This window comes from Pygocentrus nattereri, chromosome 14 (genome assembly GCF_015220715.1).
Source record: "Pygocentrus nattereri isolate fPygNat1 chromosome 14, fPygNat1.pri, whole genome shotgun sequence".
Lineage (NCBI taxonomy): Eukaryota > Metazoa > Chordata > Actinopteri > Characiformes > Serrasalmidae > Pygocentrus > Pygocentrus nattereri.
The window spans coordinates 11033171-11053811 of record NC_051224.1 but is presented as its reverse complement, the minus strand read 5'-3'; the positions used below and the strand labels follow the sequence as shown (position 1 = coordinate 11053811).

At 40.7% G+C, this 20641-nt stretch overlaps 4 protein-coding genes and 1 long non-coding RNA gene across 6 annotated transcripts in view; 1 reads left to right on the top strand and 4 right to left on the bottom strand.

Annotated features, from left to right (window-relative positions):
• The window catches only part of hoxb3a (homeobox B3a), a 52884-nt gene extending 39301 nt beyond the window's left edge, over positions 1-13583 (bottom strand). For both annotated transcript variants that reach the window (XM_017685404.2, XM_017685430.2), the window contains exon 1: positions 13159-13583. The gene's annotated coding sequence lies outside the window, so the exon portion shown is untranslated. The remainder of the gene's footprint in view (positions 1-13158) is intronic.
• On the top strand, positions 8-10260 carry LOC108413132. Its single transcript, XR_001856734.2, has 2 exons — positions 8-406; positions 9020-10260. It is a non-coding gene; the product is annotated as an uncharacterized LOC108413132 (long non-coding RNA).
• Positions 887-3355, bottom strand: hoxb5a (homeobox B5a). The gene is made up of 2 exons (XM_017685470.2): positions 2661-3355; positions 887-2015 (listed from the first exon to the last, which is right to left on the bottom strand). Exons 1-2 carry the CDS (start codon positions 3238-3240, stop codon positions 1768-1770), a joined length of 828 nt encoding a protein of 275 aa, XP_017540959.2. The 5' UTR covers positions 3241-3355; the 3' UTR covers positions 887-1767.
• On the bottom strand, positions 5057-7808 carry hoxb6a (homeobox B6a). Its single transcript, XM_017685495.2, has 2 exons — positions 7086-7808; positions 5057-5886 (listed from the first exon to the last, which is right to left on the bottom strand). The coding sequence occupies exons 1-2, from the start codon at positions 7507-7509 to the stop codon at positions 5630-5632; spliced, it is 681 nt and encodes a 226-aa protein (XP_017540984.1). The 5' UTR covers positions 7510-7808; the 3' UTR covers positions 5057-5629.
• Positions 13584-15635: 2052 nt separating the features above from the next.
• On the bottom strand, positions 15636-20417 carry hoxb7a (homeobox B7a). The gene is made up of 2 exons (XM_017684320.2): positions 19985-20417; positions 15636-16468 (listed from the first exon to the last, which is right to left on the bottom strand). The coding sequence occupies exons 1-2, from the start codon at positions 20415-20417 to the stop codon at positions 16203-16205; spliced, it is 699 nt and encodes a 232-aa protein (XP_017539809.1). The 3' UTR covers positions 15636-16202.
• Between the last annotated feature and the right edge of the window lie 224 nt (positions 20418-20641).

The window sequence follows — 20641 nt, the reverse complement described above, 5'->3', positions numbered from 1 at the left end:
GCAGTGTACTGGCCTACTAGTGCGCTCTTCCCCTCACTACTGACCCTTTAGAATCCCTTCGAAGCAGTTAAACCGTCACTTGCATTCTAGAATGTGAAATATATAGTACATTGTCAACTCCCCAAAACCATAAAACTAACTTTATGGACCCCACGTGACTTTTGAGAGCCAGTAAGGGGTATCTGTCTGTGGCCTGGCCAATTTTTACGATCTAACTTCAAGATAAAACGCTCATCCGTTTGACATGTAAATGTCATAGCTACTTTTGGTATAGTTTGGTCAAAGGCAAAAGCTAAATTGCAAAAGGCAAGTCGGCCAGGCAGTGCGGGCAGCTGGTGCAATTTTAGGACCTCTACTCGGCTCTCAAAAGTCGCCTTAGAGGTGGCAAAACGGTTGGGCACTCGTGGTAAGTTTTAAAGTTCAGTGTTTGTTTATTGAAAGTTCTACTGTATACTGAGGGGCGATGTAGCCTATTTAAAAAGAAGATCTTGTAAATGTCGTGGATATGAGAGAGAAATCTTTTTGTTTTAGGTTTGGCGTTTTACTTTGCAGCTCTGAAGTAGTGCTTGGATTTATTTTAACTGTTTGTATTTGATGTTGTGTGCCATATGCGTTAAAGTTCCAGGCAAAGTGTTCAATACTAGGTTGTGGCGTGGTGTAGTCTACAGTTTATCTTGCAGAAGGCCTTGAGTTTTGCTAGAAACATTAAGCATATTGTTTATAATGTTGTGTTCATAATTGTAAATTTGTGATTTGTCTCTGGAAACTGTTAGGTAAAGCAAATTGTTCTGTATGTGTGTTAATTGTGCTGGACCGTCACATTTTATATTTTAACCCCCGAGAGTGGCGGGTACATAATACAAACAGAAACACCGTTCTAGAAGTGTTGGGTCTGAATATGGGGAACTTTATTTATTTATTTTTTTTACTCCAAGTTAAGCTACAAACAAATACAAAAAGCGTATTGGCAAAATGCTTACAGGCAGTTCAACATGACATTAGCTTTTTTTTCGCTTTCCACACACGTTTGCCATTCACTCTGCCTACTACAAATAGCCAACTGGTCACAATAAAAATGTTCAATATGTACAACTTTTTTGAGGGGAACATAAACATGATCCAGTAATATACAATTACATATTTTGAATATAACTATACACACGTATGACCGGATACAGGAATCTAGTGAGGACTATTTACAAATTTCCTTTTTTTCAAAAATAATTGAAGAATTTGAACACATGACAAAAGTCCGATAACATGATCTAGACAATGACATTAAAACATATAGGACCATGGAACACATTAAGGCTTCTGCTGAACTTACTGCAGTCACCACTAAACTAGAGCTTCACTTCATATTTGGGCGGATGCTTCTCTAAGCTGTAAACTCAAAGTATACACGTTTATAGGTAGTAAATAAGTTATAACATTTAAGAGCTCACATGCTAACTCTCAAGAAAGCATTAACATAGCACTTGACACAAACAATATTCATAACAAGAACAACTTGCGGCATTTTGCATTTTTTCCTTTTTCCCTTTTTCCTCGAAATAATAAGATAGTATTAAAAGAACAGCCTATGAACACTAACTTCCGTTAAGTTTGAGCAGTACCACAAAATTTTAAGTTGCCTAAAACATTCAACAACATGCCGAAAGGTGCCGCTTTTTACAGTACTCGGTATAGTGTATTGAAACATATTTTCATTAGTTTTTTCCTTCCTGCTTTCATTTGCACAACACTTAGATATGATTTGCGTTAACATTATGGCTGAAAAGCGCTACCTGCCGTAGCCAGACTCATGCTCTTCAACTTATTGTCCTTTTTCCATTTCATCCGCCGATTTTGGAACCAGATCTTAATTTGTCGTTCTGAGAGGCATAGAGCGTGGGCTATCTCTATCCTCCTCCTCCGGGTGAGATACCTATTGAAATGGAACTCTTTTTCCAGCTCTAGCGTCTGATAGCGGGTATAGGCAGTTCGGGCCCTTTTGCCGTCTGGTCCAGTCATATCTGAATGGCATGGATAAAATGCAAGAGTGAATAAAACGTTAGCGAGAGTGGCGCAACACAGCATTAGAACAGCAGATTGCCAGCAAATTTTTGCAGTGTGGAAAAGAACACACAAATACCAATGTCTCACTCACGATTTATGACTGAATGCAGTGCAATCGCCAAATGGTACAGTGCACATTTGCCTCTCAGTCAGTCTCTCTAACTGTTCTTCAAACTTCATCCAATGAAATATTATGTTTTATTTATTGAAGCTCGCTTACCATTTTCTTGTTTTTCACAAATAGCCCATTTTCTCCCCCAACGTTTGATTTTCCCAACTCATCCCACCTTTTCTCTTTCTCGCCTTTCTCAGTTTTATTGCCTCTCTTCTCCCCCTAAAGTAATCACATTCCCACACGCCATAAAGCAGAAGTTTTCAAAGAAACAACAACTTCTAAGCGTCACTGCCCTCTCTTCCACCTCGCTCCCTTTCTCTCGTACAGCTTGTGAGGCTCCACACTTGAAAGATTTATGGCACTTTCTCGGAAATGTAAAATAGAGGCTAATTCTAGCAGCACAGTTTAGCTACAAACAGGCAGAGACTCATATTAAACATTGTTATTTGGCTAACAGCAAAGAGGCGTAAGGATAACACAAGAGTACCATGGCTAATATGTAGTTTCCGCATCCAGGGGAATATTTGTGGCGCTTGGCCATCGCTAGTCGCGGAGGTGGTGGAGGTTGCCGTGGTCTCTTGCTTCTGCTGCGTCCGGGGAGCCGGGTTGGCCGCTCTGTGGGAGCCTTCTTCGGTCTCGGATGAAACGCTGGCTTCGTCGATTTCTGTGAAATGTGTGTTCTTGTTGAGGTTGCTACCCGCGGTGGAGGCGCTTTGGTCGGAAGGGGGTGAAGAGCCTTTAGGTCCCAGGCTCTCGCTGTTGGAGCATGGCAGCGGCTCCGGGGACGCAAGTGAGCAGCTTGACGGCTGTCGGAATCGCGTCTCCGGGGCTGGAGACTGGAAGCCCCGGGAGTTGTCCCCAACTGCCCCGAAATGGCCCGTGTTGGTTGAACGATTGACGCTTAGGTCCATCCCATTGTAGTTGTAGCCGTAAGAGCCTGAATGCATGGTGCCGGAGTCCCTGTACGAGGCGTTCATAGCGCTGCTGCTAGTTCCATAATTTAGTAACTGATAGTCGGGGCCATTTGGGTAGCGCCCTGAGAACGAGTTTACAAAGTAAGAGCTCATTTAGGTTGTTTTAGAGGGCTTGATTTGTAGATCTTGGTCGTTATAACGCTGTGCTTCACGATTTATGATGTATTAATGAATTATAGCAATGCACTGTACTTCGTTTTTGCTATGTATGCGGCCAAATATGGGGGTGGGGGTGCGTTTGGGAATCACGTGCTTTTGTTGACCAGTCGTAAATTCTCACTGATGACTTCAAGAGGTAATTCATGCTCTATGGTTACAAATGATGACGAGACGGGGAGTCGTTAGGCTCGAGTCAACGTGTGCCTCCCATGGCATGGAAATGCAGCGTGTGAGCAGACAGCGTCACCTACTGGGGAAGTTATTTATAGCACAAGGAAGACATTTTCTAAGTTTCTCTACCCGTTTTATTCTCTTTACCGTGAAAATATAATGACAAATTTATTGGTCAGTATCTTGCTTATTTCGTGTTGTAAGCATGACGAGGTTTAGAGTATTTATTTCCGTTTAATACAATAAAATGCCTACATATCAAGCATGCATTGTTAATAGCTAAACAATAATACACAGTATGGTTAAAAACCATATTAAAAACATATTGTAGACAATTGTAGCTGGCAATGTTTAAACCATCACTTTGAAAAGGACCTCAATACTACTGCTACTTCTACCCCGTCTAAAAAAGATGTGTTATCATATAATAAAAAGTGTCTACTTTTGAGTTAGTTTTATGTTGCTTTATGGCCAGGTGATTTCTGATGATGTTACTTGCACGCCATTTCTGTTCTCCGGTTAAACGAGAAGAGCATTTTAGCTCCTCGTCTACATACTTCATGTAGTGTATCTCATTGCAATATTTATGGACTGTACAGCCCATAAGGAATGTGAGGCTGTGATAGATGGTTCAAGCTGATATATGGTTTGTTGACACAAAGACACAAGTTATTTCATGTATGTGCATCATGATATGCAATCCACCCTTTAGTCATACATTTGTGCTTACATTTAAACCGGAAAACTACAGTTGAAATATTCCAGATAGTGGTTACAGCAGAGTAAACATTTTACACTGAGCAAGAATAGAAAAGAGGGCTACAAAAAAGGACGGTCGGAGAACTGTAGTGCAACTGCGCTAATATTCAAAATGTATCATTTAAGGTGCTTATTCACTATGAAACAAAGACATATGTTCACATAGATTTAAGCATATGCAAGCACGCTTAGTGTTTCCGATGAAACTCAGATTATTTATCATTTAAAATGTTATTGTAGTGTAAGTGCCGTGAGTTCTCGTATGTTGAATTATACGCCTTTACCTGAAAGGACAGGTAAGTGGCTCAAGCTCCAAAGCTTTTGACCGGCTCTGGGTGAGTGCACGGCGCGGACAGGTCAGCTTTCTCCTTTAACTATCTCCTAAAGAGCATTGACCCCTTCCTTTCACATTGCAAAGGGCATACTGCAGTCGAGCTGTTGGTCACTTTGCCTTTCAGTCTTGGAAAGCGAAACCAGTTCCCTGATTAACGAGTTGTTTGAGTGCGTGTACCTGTTCCTTGCAAACCGTTGCCTGGCGCTGAAGCACTGAGAACACGTGGCATGGTGGTTTTCCTGGAAAGTAATGCCTGTTCTAGGATAAATGCAATCTGGTGTTTATTGAAGTTCTGGACAAATCTCTGGACCATTAAACTACAAAGATTTGATGGGGTTAAATAAATGCCTTCACCCTGTAACGGGACCAGTTGCATACTATAATTGCGCACTTGTTTGATTATTTTCCATGGAAATAGTTTTCACATAGGCTATGTACCTCAGTAAGGTTACATCCAAAATGACACTGCTGTTTGTAAAAAGGACATAGCAGGAGGAAAATTTTGTTAGTTTATTTTTTCCTGATAAAATTAACAACATAATTTACAAACACATACAAAATTCATATAAACCTTCATCTCAGCTGACTAGCCTGAAGTATGTACTAGCTCCAGTATTATTATTCGTAAACCATTTATGCACTTTATGCACCTTAAACAATGTTTAAATCACAATAGGTTTGGAAAGAAATACGTTATTTCGTACAATGAGAATTTCATTTTATTTTCACATAGCTTAAATATGAACACGAATGTAACATTTCAAATAGCTTCGTTAAACATGGTCGTCTTATGTATAAGACCAAATCCTAAGTCATGATATGCGCGCACAAAAACACATTAATACGACATCATGTAAAAAAGAAAGAAAAAAGAAAAAGAAAATAATTATAATAACAAAATGGCAATAAGTGGAATGCTACAGCGAATTTACCAACACACTTTCACCGGCGCGAATTTATGTACACAGGGGAGAGTCATCCTTTCTGATGATAAGTTGAGGTGTCTTATGCCTTCTAAGCCATTTTCATATTTCTTACATTTCATTCTTTAGCACAGTTTCATTCTGTCCTCTTCTCTTCTTCCTCCTCGCCACTGGTTTGTGAAGAGTTGATCAGTTTGTTTTCCTTTTTCCACTTCATGCGCCGGTTTTGGAACCAGATCTTGATCTGGCGTTCCGTCAGGCATAGTGCATGCGCAATCTCGATACGACGCCTCCGGGTCAGATACCTGTTAAAATGGAACTCTTTCTCCAACTCTAGCGTCTGGTAACGGGTGTACGTCTGTCGACCCCTCCGGCCGGGGTTACCGAAGGTCCCTGTCATAAAAAAGGAAAGAAAGGGGGGAAAGGAAAGTCAAACATTAACACTGCAAGCGTGCATATTACAATGACAAATGTATCCGAGGAAAACAGCTCGAGGGTAACAACATGACTTGCGAGTCTCATGCCTCAGGAGAATTTTTAAGCATTCTAAATGCTATCTACAATGTAGCTTTGGTGACTGGTAATTGTTTTTTTTTTTTTTTCATTTCAGACTCTGCTGTAAGTGCCAGTCAGAGTTGGATAGGTCCAGAATCATGTAAAAACACTCTCAGAGGAAAACTGAGGAAGCACCATGTTTTCATTTGTGCTGCATGCTTGTACACTAGGTCTATTTTAAGATATCATATCAAACGTCTTATCTTTATGGAAATACACTGAGATCTGCTGCATTTTTTATTTTTTTAGAGATGTTGCTGATTTTTAACAGACCAAGGCTGCCAAACCCATATGAAACCCATACATTTTTAACATTCGACCAGACAAAACAAAGAGTTAAGCTTCTTAAAGGAAGTAAATAAAAATAGAGGGAACTTTATACTGTTAAGAATTATGGCGCTCTTAGAAGTGACATTTATCAGTCGACCTTACACTGTCTACTAAGGTTTCTCTCTGATTTTTTTTTAAACATCAGCTTGACTATGCATGATATGCATTGTTTGATATGTAAATAGTACCGCCACTTTCATTATTCCTGTCAAACCGATTTCTCCGTGGTTTTTGCGGCAGAGTTTGGTATTATAAATTGAATTTGCCTTGCGCCTTTTGCTATAGTGTGCAAGAGCGCCCGAACAGAGGGGGACCTTGTCAAAAACAACAATACGAGTCATTTTATTCTAAGAGGCACGCGCTGATACAGCAACTGCCATAGTCTTGCAAAGCACTTCACGTTTAATCTTCGGTATAAATATAAGCCTGGAGAAAGCCGAACTACATTATTCTTCATCTGCTGTAGGATACGACTATATAAATATGCTATCATGTACGACCGATAACAAGGGTGGCATGTGCGTGTTCTCTGGTTTCAATGTGACATTATGGTGGGGACGAACAGAATGGTGAGAGTATTTACACTGTATGGGCTTCCGGCACCGCACACTCGGGCAGTAAGTCGCACAGCTCGCTTCAGCTGTATCAACAAGGAGCCAAAAAAATAATGGAGAGCAGTGAAGGAAACGTGACAAGAGAACGCTTACCGTTGCACGAGTTCATTCGCTGCATCCACGGGTAAACCGGCGCCGTCGGCTTCTGTTCGTCGCCCTCGGTGTAGATGCTTTTCCCCGCCGGCCCTGTGCAGTCTGTTTTACGGTGGTCCTGACTGAGGACGAGGGAGTGTTCCTCTATGCTGGAGAGGGCACAAGTAGGGTCCTTTTCCCTGTAGAAGCTCGCCGTCGCGTAATCGCAGGCACCGGCGGCGCTCGCCCTGCCGTACGCACCGTTCTGGTAAAAGGAGGAGGGGTACGCCTTCTCCTGGACACTGCTAGCTCCATAACCAGCACCGGGATAGTGTCGTAAAGGGTCTGTGTATCCGGAGGAGTATAAGGGTATCTGTCCCAAGAACGACTCCTGTCCTCCGGGCAGAGTCACAGGGAAAGTTGAGTTTACAAAATAGGAACTCATTGGGAGGGCACGACTCTTTTCCTTGGTTTATGATTTGTTGTGTTTTATAGTCCAAGTGGTTTAGCTATTAGTAGTTTATCGGAGATTGGGTTTTAGTTGAGGGGGGGTGCTGGGTGGCTATGTGCCAGTGCGGGACAGAGGGAAACCGTACCATCTGACCAGCCATTGACCAATCGCAAGCGACCGTGCCTGCAAAATAGCACCCTTGAGGGGGGCTGTGATTGCATGCGCCGGGGGACCCCAGAGCAAAGCAGAAAGCTATATTTTTTTCAGCCCTTCTCCCTTCCCTCTTCCTTCCAATGAGATTGCACAATGTGAATCACATAGGAATTTTAAAGCGCTAAATTGAATACAACGCCACTTTTCGCCCTCCTCTGCTTCGACTGAGGTGCGCTCATGTACAGTAGATTATGGTCTGATCCACTCTCCAAAGACAAAGGAGGTGCCAGCAAATAAGCCAACAAATACATAAAGCAGTCGGATTTCCAAGCACCTATAACTCAAAATTACACTGGTTGGATTTTTCATCTTTACGTCTTAGTGTTTATGCTTTCAAAGATGTGATTCATCCTCTCTTATCGCAAAGTTAAGGACACAGGGCAAACAGGCGAATTCATATCTACAATTTAATGTCTTTGTCATCACTGCCATCTATAAATATATGTTGTTTAACAATTATCATAAAAAGGTTTACTGAATTGAGTGAGTCGGAGATTGAGTAGTCTCTGAAATCAGCATACTTGCAACAGGTTGCAGAAACATTATATTGGCTTTTTTGATAACTTAATCTGTGCAGTTTATAAATGTTGCGCAATGCGTAATTGTAAGATAATTGCATTTATTCATGCACTGTAGCATAATTATTCTTTACACACATTTCTCTATTCCAGTCTGACCTTTACTGTGGCTTAATAAAACAGTTTATTGCCGCATCTGTCTTATCTGAACATGACACATACTTTCTGACCGCATTTCATACACGAGTTCCACACTGACTGGAAAAATGTATATATGGCCTGGGAACAACAGCAAAGAAGTCAGTTTTTTTTTCTGCATTTGTCGAGTTTTTACCACACTAGTCGAGTGCGCGTGTGTTTTTCATTAACCAGGAGTACAGTCATAGTGGCTGGGGTTCTGTCGCTCTACGGCCAATAAACCATTTGCGCCCCAACAAGTGGATATTTTTAAAGGTGGCTGACAGGGGGTTGCGTGCGTTTTACTTTCATTTCAGTTTCCTTTTGGCATGACGAGGATGCTGCGTTTCCTTTCTCATTGCTTGGCTTTCTGTGAACGGGAAGCATCTATTGTGTATCCACTTGTAAGAGAAATCAAGGGGAAAACCTGCTCGGTCAAAGTCTGTGTTTATTATTAATGAGTGGTAACAGTTGTTAGCGATTTTTATAAATTCTTAACCATCTGATTTCTACACTTGGCATACCAAAGAAAAGAATGTGTGAAATGTTTAAAGTCTATTTAAATTTAATGCTTTTTTGACATTTTTTTTATACAGATATCATTTTAATTCAACCAAGAAGGCAACGGAGCTGACATCACCTCATCATACAAACTATGATGCACAGCGGCAGTGGTAGAAGGAGCCCTGAAATAAGCCGTTTCAGAGCTACAAATCACGTCTCTTCTGCGGACAGAGGAAATACTTCAAATGTGACCTGATAAGGAAGAGAAGTTTCCATTTTTTCACACCAACAAGCCGACAAGCCGACAAGGAGCTACACTCGCTGTCATTCAGTTTCTATGAAGTCTGTCGTAACTGCCCACTAATTTGCATTGTCTATATTGTGAGTAATTTGTGCCTTCATGACTTTTTATGACAGATTTTCTGGAAATTTCTTTTTCTGCTGTTTTACTTTCTTGCATCTGTTTTAGTTGCTTTTTAACTTCAATTGTTCAGTTAACATTACAAAAAGTGCTTTATGCTATACATTTTTCTATTCTTGTCACTGATACGTATTCCTGTTAGCACTGGGTGCCTTATTTTATTACTGAAATATTCAGTAGCCATGAGAGTGTCCTGGGGGGGGGGGGGGGGTCACAAACTAAATCTACTGTTTAACTGCAATGCGGTCATGAATGCTTGAAATTCATGCAACATTAAAATTGTTCAAATAACATATCCATGCGCTCTGCACGCACTGACTGTTCTGCGACTTGAAGAACATGCTTGAGAATTTGTACTTCTCCTTTACGTGTGTATCTTTAAGATCGTCTTTACAAAATTGGTTTTATGTTTGATTGCTTAAACAGTAAAGAATAGTCCCACGCTCTGTTGCGTACCTCTGTATTTAATAATATTTCAGTTAGCTTCTAAGGCTATTATCCGTAAAGTGGATAATGTAATGTATATAGTCGGTACTACAAGAAATGACAGTGTTGAGTGACTTTTGTGCGCTGTATAATTATATATATTTGGAAATGTTTTTGGGAATGTGTTGTTAAATTCTGAAAGAAACTCAACAGGTAAATTTTAACAATGTACTCATGAAGGTGAGAAAAGGAGTGTGCTCTATTACAAAATTAGGAAATTAATGAAAAGCTTCTACGTGCGCTTCCGAGGCACGGAGTTTCTGGAGTGCGTAAGATTAATAGCTCTTAAAATTTATGATGGACCAAACTACTGCTTCCTTTTAGAAACCAGTAATTCAACCACGGTTGTTTGAAAAACTCGCTTCTCACATGTCTCACATTGTATTACTTACAAAATAAATGTATTAAACGTTTGAGTTAGATGTACAGTCGTGTGTTTGTTACTGCACTTACAGTTATTATATTGACTATTCAAAGTATTCTTTTAAGGTGGTTATATATATATATATATATATATATATATATATATATATATATATATATATATATATATATATATATATATATATAAAGAACCTCGATCAATGTATGCGCTGAAAAATTGACTGTATTTGTATTTACCTGGTATTTGCTGAACTCGATAAAGTAAATGAAACAAGTATAGTGTCAACATTAAGTCTACATTTAGTGTCCCGGAAACAACGTCATCTCTTCGGAAATGGCTAAATGTTTGCCAGTGATTACTTTAAGTGTTCAAGTCAAATATATACAGAGCTCTCGGAGGAGAGCAGCACACTGTCCGTATTGACTGAGCGCGGCGCACACTCGGAGCGCCCCCTCCTTTCCCCCAGTCTGTCCTTCTAATTCCAGTGTCTGTCTGTTTTTGCTCTGAATGTGAGACTCAGACAAACCTCAAAACTAAATACTTTTGCAAGTGTTAAATACAACGGTCGTAGGTGCGCGTGTTCATTACGGGGGTTAAAGTTCCGGTGAGTGAGCACCCAGGTCAGGCAGCACTTGGGCCTCGACGCGCTTCATTCCCGCAGAATGCAATAACCTTGGAACGGTCATCTACTGACGAACGGACGGGTTTCAAGAGGCAGGAGAGTGCGTATGATGGCATATTGGGCCTTAAGGCTCGGCTTTTCTGCGCGAGCGCCACAAATCTCCCCCGAATGCAGACACTTCAAAGGGCGGCAACAACAGCCTCGAGAATTTACAGCCTCTGCATTCTTTTACGTTTCACTGCCATCGGGCTGAGCAGGCCTAGACCCCTCCCAACTTCTGCTCTTATCTGCGCCTCCGGTGCTGCGCGCTGTATTACATTTATTTCACAGACATGCTATCAGTCAGCATTCAAATATTACATTGATGCGTGGCAAACGTGGAACAGCTTAAAAAGCGAGGGTAAAAGATTCGGATAGTCAATAAAATATTTGTTCAGAAAGTCAGTCAATAACAGACAAACGTAGGATTTTGGTGGATGGAATTAAAAAGAGCAGACTCAAAGACGCAAGGGGGGGGCGCACATTCTCACACTGCTATAAAATGTCAGGTCACACTCTCTCAAGGAAACACACACACACACACACACACACACACACACACACACACACATTCACAAAGTGCGACAAACAAATGCACGCTGCCATAAACCAAGTCTCTCTCTCTCTCTCTCTCTCTCTCTCTCTCTTTCTCTCTCTGTCTCTCTCTGTCTCTCTGTCTTTCACACACACACACATGCACCCCCCTCACCATCCCCTTCCAACACATACATAGCTACCATAAAATGTCAGGTCACACTCACTCAAGGAAACAAACACACACACACACACACACACACACACACACACACACACACACACACACACACACACACACACACACACACTCACACACACACACGCACGCACGCACACACGGTGCAACAAACAAATGCACACTGCCATAAACCAAATCTCTCTCTCTCGCTCCCTCTCTCTCTGTCTATCTCACTCTTTCTGACATACACAGTAGTGCGCGCGCACACACTGCAATAACAAGCTGTCGCTCCTCTTTCTGAACTGAAAGCCAGAAGAAGACACGCTGTCACTGTGCTCAACAGAACGCTAGATGGCACCAAACAACGAGGAAACAGGGCGAGCTGCGAAATCCTGTGTCCATTGCTAATTCTCATCAACAGCGGATAGATAGATACAGATTGATACAGTGGCTTTGCATAAAACATCTTCACAATGCACTGCTTTGTTCAAGTCACACACCTAAAGCACTCCGAATAACTAAGCTGCATAACCCAATGAAATGCGTGTACGTGTCTGTATTTTCTAAAATTTCATATGTCCTGTATCCTCATACATATTGACTGGTGAGTGACAGATTGGAAACGAATGTGCATATTTGGTTATGAAAGCGACATAACAACTAATTAGCTTCATTAGCCTAATTTGCTTGCTTCAAAGTTGTCACCCCATAAGATGAAACCATGGTGTAGGTCAAACTAAATTAGCGAAAAACAAATGGCGCAGGCGCAGTTAGGCGTTGAACCAGATTAAAAATCGGTGGACTCGGAGAGGAAATATGAGCAAGAAAGGTCTAGAAGAAGAGCTGCCGTTTTTTAAATAAAGCCAACAGCAGATGGAACGGTCTGGAAAGTTTGTGTGAAAGTGACTGTTTAAAGAAGCTCCAGGATGCTAAGGTTAAATGACAAATACTCCCGGCTGTGGAACATAGGAAAGAATCCAGACGCGTATTCATATTCAGTACAATACACACACACATAAGCCGCTTCTCCCTCAGGGTCGCCGTGTTCAGTATAATAGTTACCTTATACTTTGTATTTGGCTGTTTTGAGCTAATGTCAATTGTATTTTTAACCTTAGCATCCTGTTTTCACATTGTGTCAGCGCTTTTCGCAGTGCGTAGGAATGTCGCATTGCCTCGTGCTACTTCATTAAGCAATCCGCGTAGTGAATGATCCAGGAAAGTAGAGCCACGATCTGATTGGCAACAAAGCCGGTCCATCAAACCATCTCACAGCATCTCGGACCGCTCTGTCCACACCAAACTTTATCCTCCAGCAAAGCACAAGCAAGCCCTTTATTCAAAAATGCTTAAACCCGCGGTTAAATATGCCTAAAAAACCTGCGCCTGTCGCATCCTATTTGAAATGAGTAATTGGATTTCGAGAAGGCGTTTACTACCAAGCCACGCGGCCACAACAGCCCGATTTTTCATTACACCGAAGGCGCATAGGATTTGGACGTAGGAATTAGCTTGTAGCTGGAAAAAAACAAGCGTTTGTGGGGGAATGACACCATGCCTTACCTTGGTTGATAATTCGTCACCCAGCGCCGGGACAGTAAGGAGAGCCCTTCGCCGTTGCGTGCGCTAGGGAAGTCCTGCTGCCCTGCCCGCTCCCGCCATTAGCGCGAAGCCGTGACTATGACAGCAACGCCACTGCTTCAATCCGTTTCGGTCATATTAGTCAACGGGAGTCGGATCCCTGTATGAAAAATTAGACGAGACCCTACTGTGTGTCCAGATCTCAGTCAGACTATCCATCGCAGCGGAAATCCGAATCACAGTCGGCCACATTAGCATAGCAGAGCGATGAGGAGGTTGGTCTCCCTCTTCAATAGCAGGAGACAGAGGAGCCAGGATGGACTGCATATGTTCTGTTATTTTCTTTTTTGCCAAAATACACTATAAAATGGAACAAGAACCTTTAAAGAACACGGTGAAGCTTCATAAGGTGCAGCGGCCAAAAGAATGCTGCAATATAACCACTTGGGAAATCATAAAAAGTTCATGTTCACGGTTACCCATCCACATGACCATCCTCGGCCAATCCCAGGACCCAGGCACTCATAAAGTTCTATCACAAAGTTGTAAATTTTCATAAAACAACAAGGAATTTATTGCATTTCTTCATGACTGCTTTAGCAGCAGTGCCTCTGCCGTCGCCATCTTTTTCTTTCACAAAAGCTTGAGAAACAGAGTAGACATTTTTTTTGTGTTTGTTTCATATACAGGCAGAGATTAGACGTTTGTTGGATGGTTGATATTAAAAAATGAAGTACGTTCTGCTGCATTTGCAGAAGCTCAACATTGTTTAATGAGAAGATGCATTTTCTCATGTATATCTTTGTATTTTTTTCTTTAAAAAATAAAATCAAGCTTTGGCCGATCAACACTTTGAAATATTTAGACAAATTTTATGCCATACATAGGATAATGCATAGTGAGATTAGTCCTTTCTGTAATGCAATGACTTTATTATACCATAAATGTCTGATGCATAACTTTATAAGCAAATCTTTGATTCGTTGTGTGCAAATAGCATAATAGGCCATTTTGTAAGGCTGTCCCGGGTTACATGTTACAGACAAATGGTATAACATAAAATATTTGTGGTGTTGTTATGAAAACATAAGCCAAGGAGAATACAAATCAGAATGAGAAAATTTAAACAAACCCAAACAGGTTTATCCTCATGCGCTCCGGAGTTGCTTACCTACGATTGAGATCTAAACTACCCATTAAAATATAAACTGTAATATAATATTATTTGTAAGCTTATTACAGTAAATATTTTCATTTCCATTTAGTGGTAATAGAAAATAAATTTTCATTTTTCAGATGTTATACTGCAGTCATGCCATATACATCTGTTCGTGTAGATACATACATGTACATAGTAACTATGTATTATCTTGTAACAGAAAATATTACAAGACAATACGTAATAATATATAAGAAGGCGCACTGAGAATACAAAATACTGTTTGACACCATACAAACGGACACATTTAACCCAAGTTACAGAATCTGCCTGGACCACAATTTAATATGATTGAAAATGTCTTTCTTTCTTTCTTTTTATTCTTTTTAAAACTGAACACACAGTGCTGCCATACGGACTGACCCTAGAAAAGGAGAGACCTGTTTCCCATTCTGTTGACTTTTTTGTTCTTTTTATGGCGTTTTCCGGCCTGTTTATTGATGCACTAAACACATTAGTTTACAGCCCCTCATGTAACTGCAATCTTTTGGTCACTTCCTGACATAAGGTTGGTCTACAGCAAGAATGCAAACGATGATGGTTGACTATTAAGGATCCAGGTTGCTTTTGTGACAAACTATTTTACACGTGTACAAGCAATGTTGTGCGCAGCTATTTAATTATTTCACGAAAATGGAAAAAAAATAATAAGGAAATTCTGAAGATATAAGTTGCTTTTACACATACACAGAATGAAAATGTGGCATAAAAAATGTTTATTTTGCCTGAGAGAAATCTCAGTCGATTAAACCTATAAATTGCGTTTGCCGCCAAATTAGCTGTTCGATTATATTATTTTCCCTACCGTATGATGCTCAATAACGGAATGATACACTCTGGATTGACTGAGTATATAACGAAAGCCAGAGACAATACTACTACTACTACTACTACTACTACTACTACTACTACTACTACTACTAATAATAATAATAATAATAATAATTATTATTATTATTATTATAATAATAAAAATAGTGAAAATAATACATTCAAAATATAAAAACATTTTAAATATAATACTTATTAGTAATACAATAATACATACAACATGTAATAATAATATACTGTTGTAGCTGTTGCTACTATGAAAACACAAATTTAACTAACAATAATTAGCAAAAAGATAAAAAGGAAACAGAAAGAAGTAAAGGATGAGAAACTGAACGAGAATGTCGTATAGAAGAAAAAGGTCAGGACAGTTTGTACAAATGACGAAATTCAAAAGCTGACAATGAAATTCTTCACATTCATTTTCGTTTTAATGACACAATTCCTCGTGACACGAAAATGTATACATCTTATGGTCCACTGTACATAACTCGGAGAATAACAAACAAAAAGCATTTAAAATGCCATCATGCTACAAATAAGACAGAAATAAAAAAAATTATAACACAAATGTACATTCAAATATATTAAAGGCCACAGTACGCATAACCTGCATTTAAAAATAATGACATTTTTTGAATGTTGCACAAAGGCTCCCTTTTACATTGTTAAGTAACAACAATGAAAGACATTAAATATAATTTTTAATTCTACTGCAACCAAACTGGATGTTGCATAGTTTAAAGAACGAATGCTTACTTGTTTAGTTCTTTAAAGAGTATAAACCCATAAACAAGTAGGTGGAGAAGTTTACATTTGAAGGGCAGTTACTTTATAGGTAGTAGTGTTTGCTTTACTCAGTGTATCACGAAATTAAGGAGGCTGTGTCACTTTTCGGTCTAACGTCAGTCTGAGATTTCCTCTCTCTCTGTCTCTCTCTCTCTCTCTCTCTCTCTCTCTCTTATTCTCCCCTTTGCTACTCCTCCTCATCATCCTCTTCTTCCTCGTCCCCTCCGGTTGGCTCCGCAACGGGAGAGCTAGGGTGTGCCGTCTTGTTCTCCTTTTTCCACTTCATCCGTCGGTTCTGGAACCATATTTTGATCTGGCGCTCGGTCAGGCACAGGGCGTGCGCGATTTCTATGCGCCTTCTGCGGGTCAGGTAGCGGTTGAAGTGGAACTCCTTCTCGAGTTCCAGAGTCTGATAGCGGCTGTAGGTCTGGCGGCCTCTCTTTCTGTCGGCACCTGCGAAGGACACGGAGGTGTTAATGACCGAAATTAAGGTCCACTGAACAAAGGGTTGCGCACTGGAGAAAGTTAGCAACAGGGGATAGGAAACAGCTAAATATTATATCAGTCTGCCCCAATAAACAGCTGATCAAGAAGCCAAGACATCTCAAACTGGCTTGGATACACAAATACATAGCTACAATCCCACCGAGCAGATAAAAGAAATTCATAAAAAAAAAAAAAAATGCTTTAAAACTGCAAAAGAGCCCAGGAAACTCCCCATTGTCGAACGAGAAAATTGTGTTGAATTCAGTCACACATCTAGAGTGAATAGCCAAACTTAAAATAGACACTGTGAGAGTTAATTTATCACTATTAAATGTGTTGTGCGAGTATCTAAAATATTTAATATGCTTTTAACCATTTAAAACGTGGATTATTGGTCACCATTCGATTTTTGTTCTATGAAAATTTTAATATCCATTTTCCCACATTGAGGTTGTATTTTCCTATGTTCTATATACTGCGTTTTTTTCAGACACAATACCCTAAATGTTGCAGCATATTCACTGTAAATATTTTATTTTATTTATTTTCGTCATTCATTGATTTCAAACAGCATACAGCGTACATTGTCGAAAAAAGTAGAGCTGAACATATAAACAGACATCAAAGCCTCCTGCTTTAAGCAATACAACAACGATTAAATAGTAGTAGAAGCTTCGGGCATTTGAGAAAAATGCTGTAATGTGCTGGTTACTAGATGAAAATAATTAGCTTTCAGTTGAAATTCCCTTTGAAGTTGTTCAGCTTTCCCAATGCGCTTTTTTTTCAACAATATTGGCTCTACGCCTGTAACTTAATGTGCTCTGGCTCATGAAGAAAAGGCTTTGCAGCTAGCGCGTGCATCTTAGATACAGCGCTAAATCGCAGAAGCAACGTTTACAAATACTCTTGAAGCGAGGGCGCATCATTCTCGCGTACACATGGGAGGCACATTCCCGATTCTGGAGGAAAGCTTGGCGTTCGGACTTCCTCCTTAACGCGACCAAAGTCAACAGTATATACGGTATACGGTAGTCTCTTTACACAGAGGCACTGAAGCGTTGCTGTATCCATCTTAGTAAGGCACAGCTTTAAGAGTATTAAAAGAGAAGAGAAATCTTCCTGCTGCGGCTCAGCGCCCCCGCCGATGAGAACCAGACTGCTTTCATCCCGCTTCCGTTTTGAGCAGACCGTCGACAAATGGAGTCTGCTTTACGTTTGTGTGCTTTTTGAACTTTTTTATTGCTCTTCTTGGTCAGTGTGGTTCTTATTTCCGTTTCTGGCGACGTGTCACTTTATGTGTGATAAGCCTGGCTCCAAGCTAAACGGATTCCTTGAGAAGAATATGGAAAACGAAAGAGGACACAGAAAGAGGACAGGACAGGAAAATAAACGTCTTCTTATGAGTGAAATTCACTACAGTGGAGCTGTTTTCCCCTTTAAACAGACTGCACATTTGCTGTGTTGGTGTCTCTGCAGAACACCCTTTTAGACAACTGGAAACAAAGGCGCACGTTGTACTCAAGAATGCTGCACGAGAAAAGTGGAGAGAGGGAGAGAGAGAGAGAGAGAGAGAGAGAGAGACAGACAGTGTGTGTGTGTATCAGAGAGCAGAGATAAAATGACCATCATAAAAAGGGCAGCTACACTTTATATAAGCGTGAATGTATTATCAAATTTATATTTTATATTTTATATAATAAAATGTTTTTTAGTGATATATATATACAGCATATACAACATGTTCTCAACATAAGAAGAACCATTTAACCATTTAATCATGCCGAGATGTTTTTTGGACTCTCCCATGGAGCTGCTGTCCTACATAGAACTGTTCCAGGGGCCATATTAAAGGCGTATGATCACTCAATATCTAAAAGAACCAAAATAATCAAATTGTACTGTAGGTCATGTATGATAATAGTCCTCATTTCTGCCCCCCCCCCCCCCCCCATCCATCTCTCTCTCTCTCTCTCTCTTCCTAACGTGTGTATAGCTGCCGGACTATAGATGCGCCTTCACAGTTTATTGTTTCAGCGGCATGAACAACATTTGGCTTATCATGAAAAATCTAATTAGCAAAGCCAAAGAGACTATCAAATATTTGTTTCTCTCAGTGTGGAACAGAGTTTAACACTTCTGATCTTCCATTTTATGAAGCGAGTCTAGACTAAATCATGCTTGAAATTGAAACTCGGTTTATTAAGTTAAAGAGTTGCTCATATTAACGTCATAGCAATAGGTAGGCCTGTCCGCAAAGCATTCAGTATGCCTAGACTACAATTTGAGGGACAAACAACTTTAAAGGGCCGAGGGAATGTATGTTCAAACAAGGCTATATGCCTACCTGCTGGCAAATGTCAGGGGACTTGCTAATGAGATGGTATCTATTTCAAAACTATTTACGCTGTTGTTTTTTTACGCCTGCGGCTAACACAGATGAGTGTTGAAGTATGACAATTGACTAATATGAACTTTAGTGCTAAGGGAGTGCTCGTTGAGTCCTAACAAAAATAATTAGGCATGAAAAAAACAATTCAGGTTGTTTTTCAATTAGGCAGCCTAAATATTGGAAACAATATTGGCTGCTGGAAACAAGTAAATGGAAAGAACAAGCAGTCAGCAAAGGTGAAATCAACACCAGTTTCTGTATTGCAGAAGTGAGGGACAGATTAGAAGATTAGAATTGTCTTGTCAAACACACACACACACACACACACACACACACACACTCACACACACACACACACACACACACACACACACACACACACACACACATACACACACCATACACACACGTAATGTAATTGTACAGGCCTACGCCTTACACTTACACCAAGAGTAATTTTAAGTAATTTATCATACTCGTAATTTATCAAAATTTCTGACAGACATAAACCCTCAAGTTCGCTACATGCAGACACAAATCACAGCTACAAGAGTCCCTCTACAATATATCTCTGAAAACATTATCAAGCAACAGTAATTTAAATCAAAGAAAATGGAAAATTTGGAGTTAACTAATTGACTAGTTTTAACGTCACAATAGCATATCAGTTTTACGCCGTGGCTGGAATATTGTTCATTTCGTATGGGAATACTTGGGTTGTTCCACCGCCCATTCAGATATGCCATTGTAAACAACATGAACAAGTTAGTCCTAATAGTCAGCCGTGGTATTTCCGAATACTAAAACAGCAGTGGTAGCCCCCTTTCGGCACCCTCCCCCCTAATCTCCCACTTTTTTAGCACAACACTGTCTTATGCATATTCAGAGGTCTTAAATTGTGATTTTATTGAGGTCGTAGAACCATAAAAGACCCGAACAGCGTCAGGCAGAGTTCAGGAAGTTTCTCTGACCACTTCGCCTTGCCACAGTTAAAGAGAGTTCTTTGTAATCGTTAGGTCGCTCCCTCCTGCACCCCTCCCTTTGCTATAGACACACATAAGTCCTATCCTTTAGAAATGTAAGCTTGCACAAACCTGTACTTCTCATCCACGGGTATATCCGGAGGTTGTCCTCGTTGTGTTGATGGCAGCTCCGCTGCTCTGCCTTGCCGCAGCTGACCGCCTTGGTCGGGTCGGCGGCGCACATCATGGACAGGCTCGGGTGCTCAAAGCGTGAACCGTGCATGCTCAAAGCGCCGGCGCCCAGCCCATAAGCTGCGGAGTACATGCCTTGGCTGTGGGTGGACAGACTTCCACTGTCACTGTACAAACTCGGCAGAGAGGCGGAGGACGAGGGGGTGGAGGTAGAGAACGGCGAACCGGTAGCGCCCGAGCCATAGGCGCTGGTCCGCTGTGAACTGGACGCGAAGGCGCAAGAAGTTTGTTCAGGAAACACTCCAGTTGGGAAAACCGAACTTGCCGCTTGGTACTGGGAAAGAAACGCGTTGGCATAATACAGTGAACTCATAATTTTTTTTGGGGGGGGGTGGTAGTTTCTGTTTTACGAGGTCCAGTGATATATTATAGAATTACAGTCTAGATTTACACCAAAAATCAACCCGTTTCCAAATAGGCCACGTGACTGTTCGCACGTGACGGCGAGACCTCCAATGAATTTCAGGCTTCTCGCAGCTCTGTCTGAAGTGAGCTAAAAAAAACTGCACACCGCTGACCATCCACGTAAAGCACGTT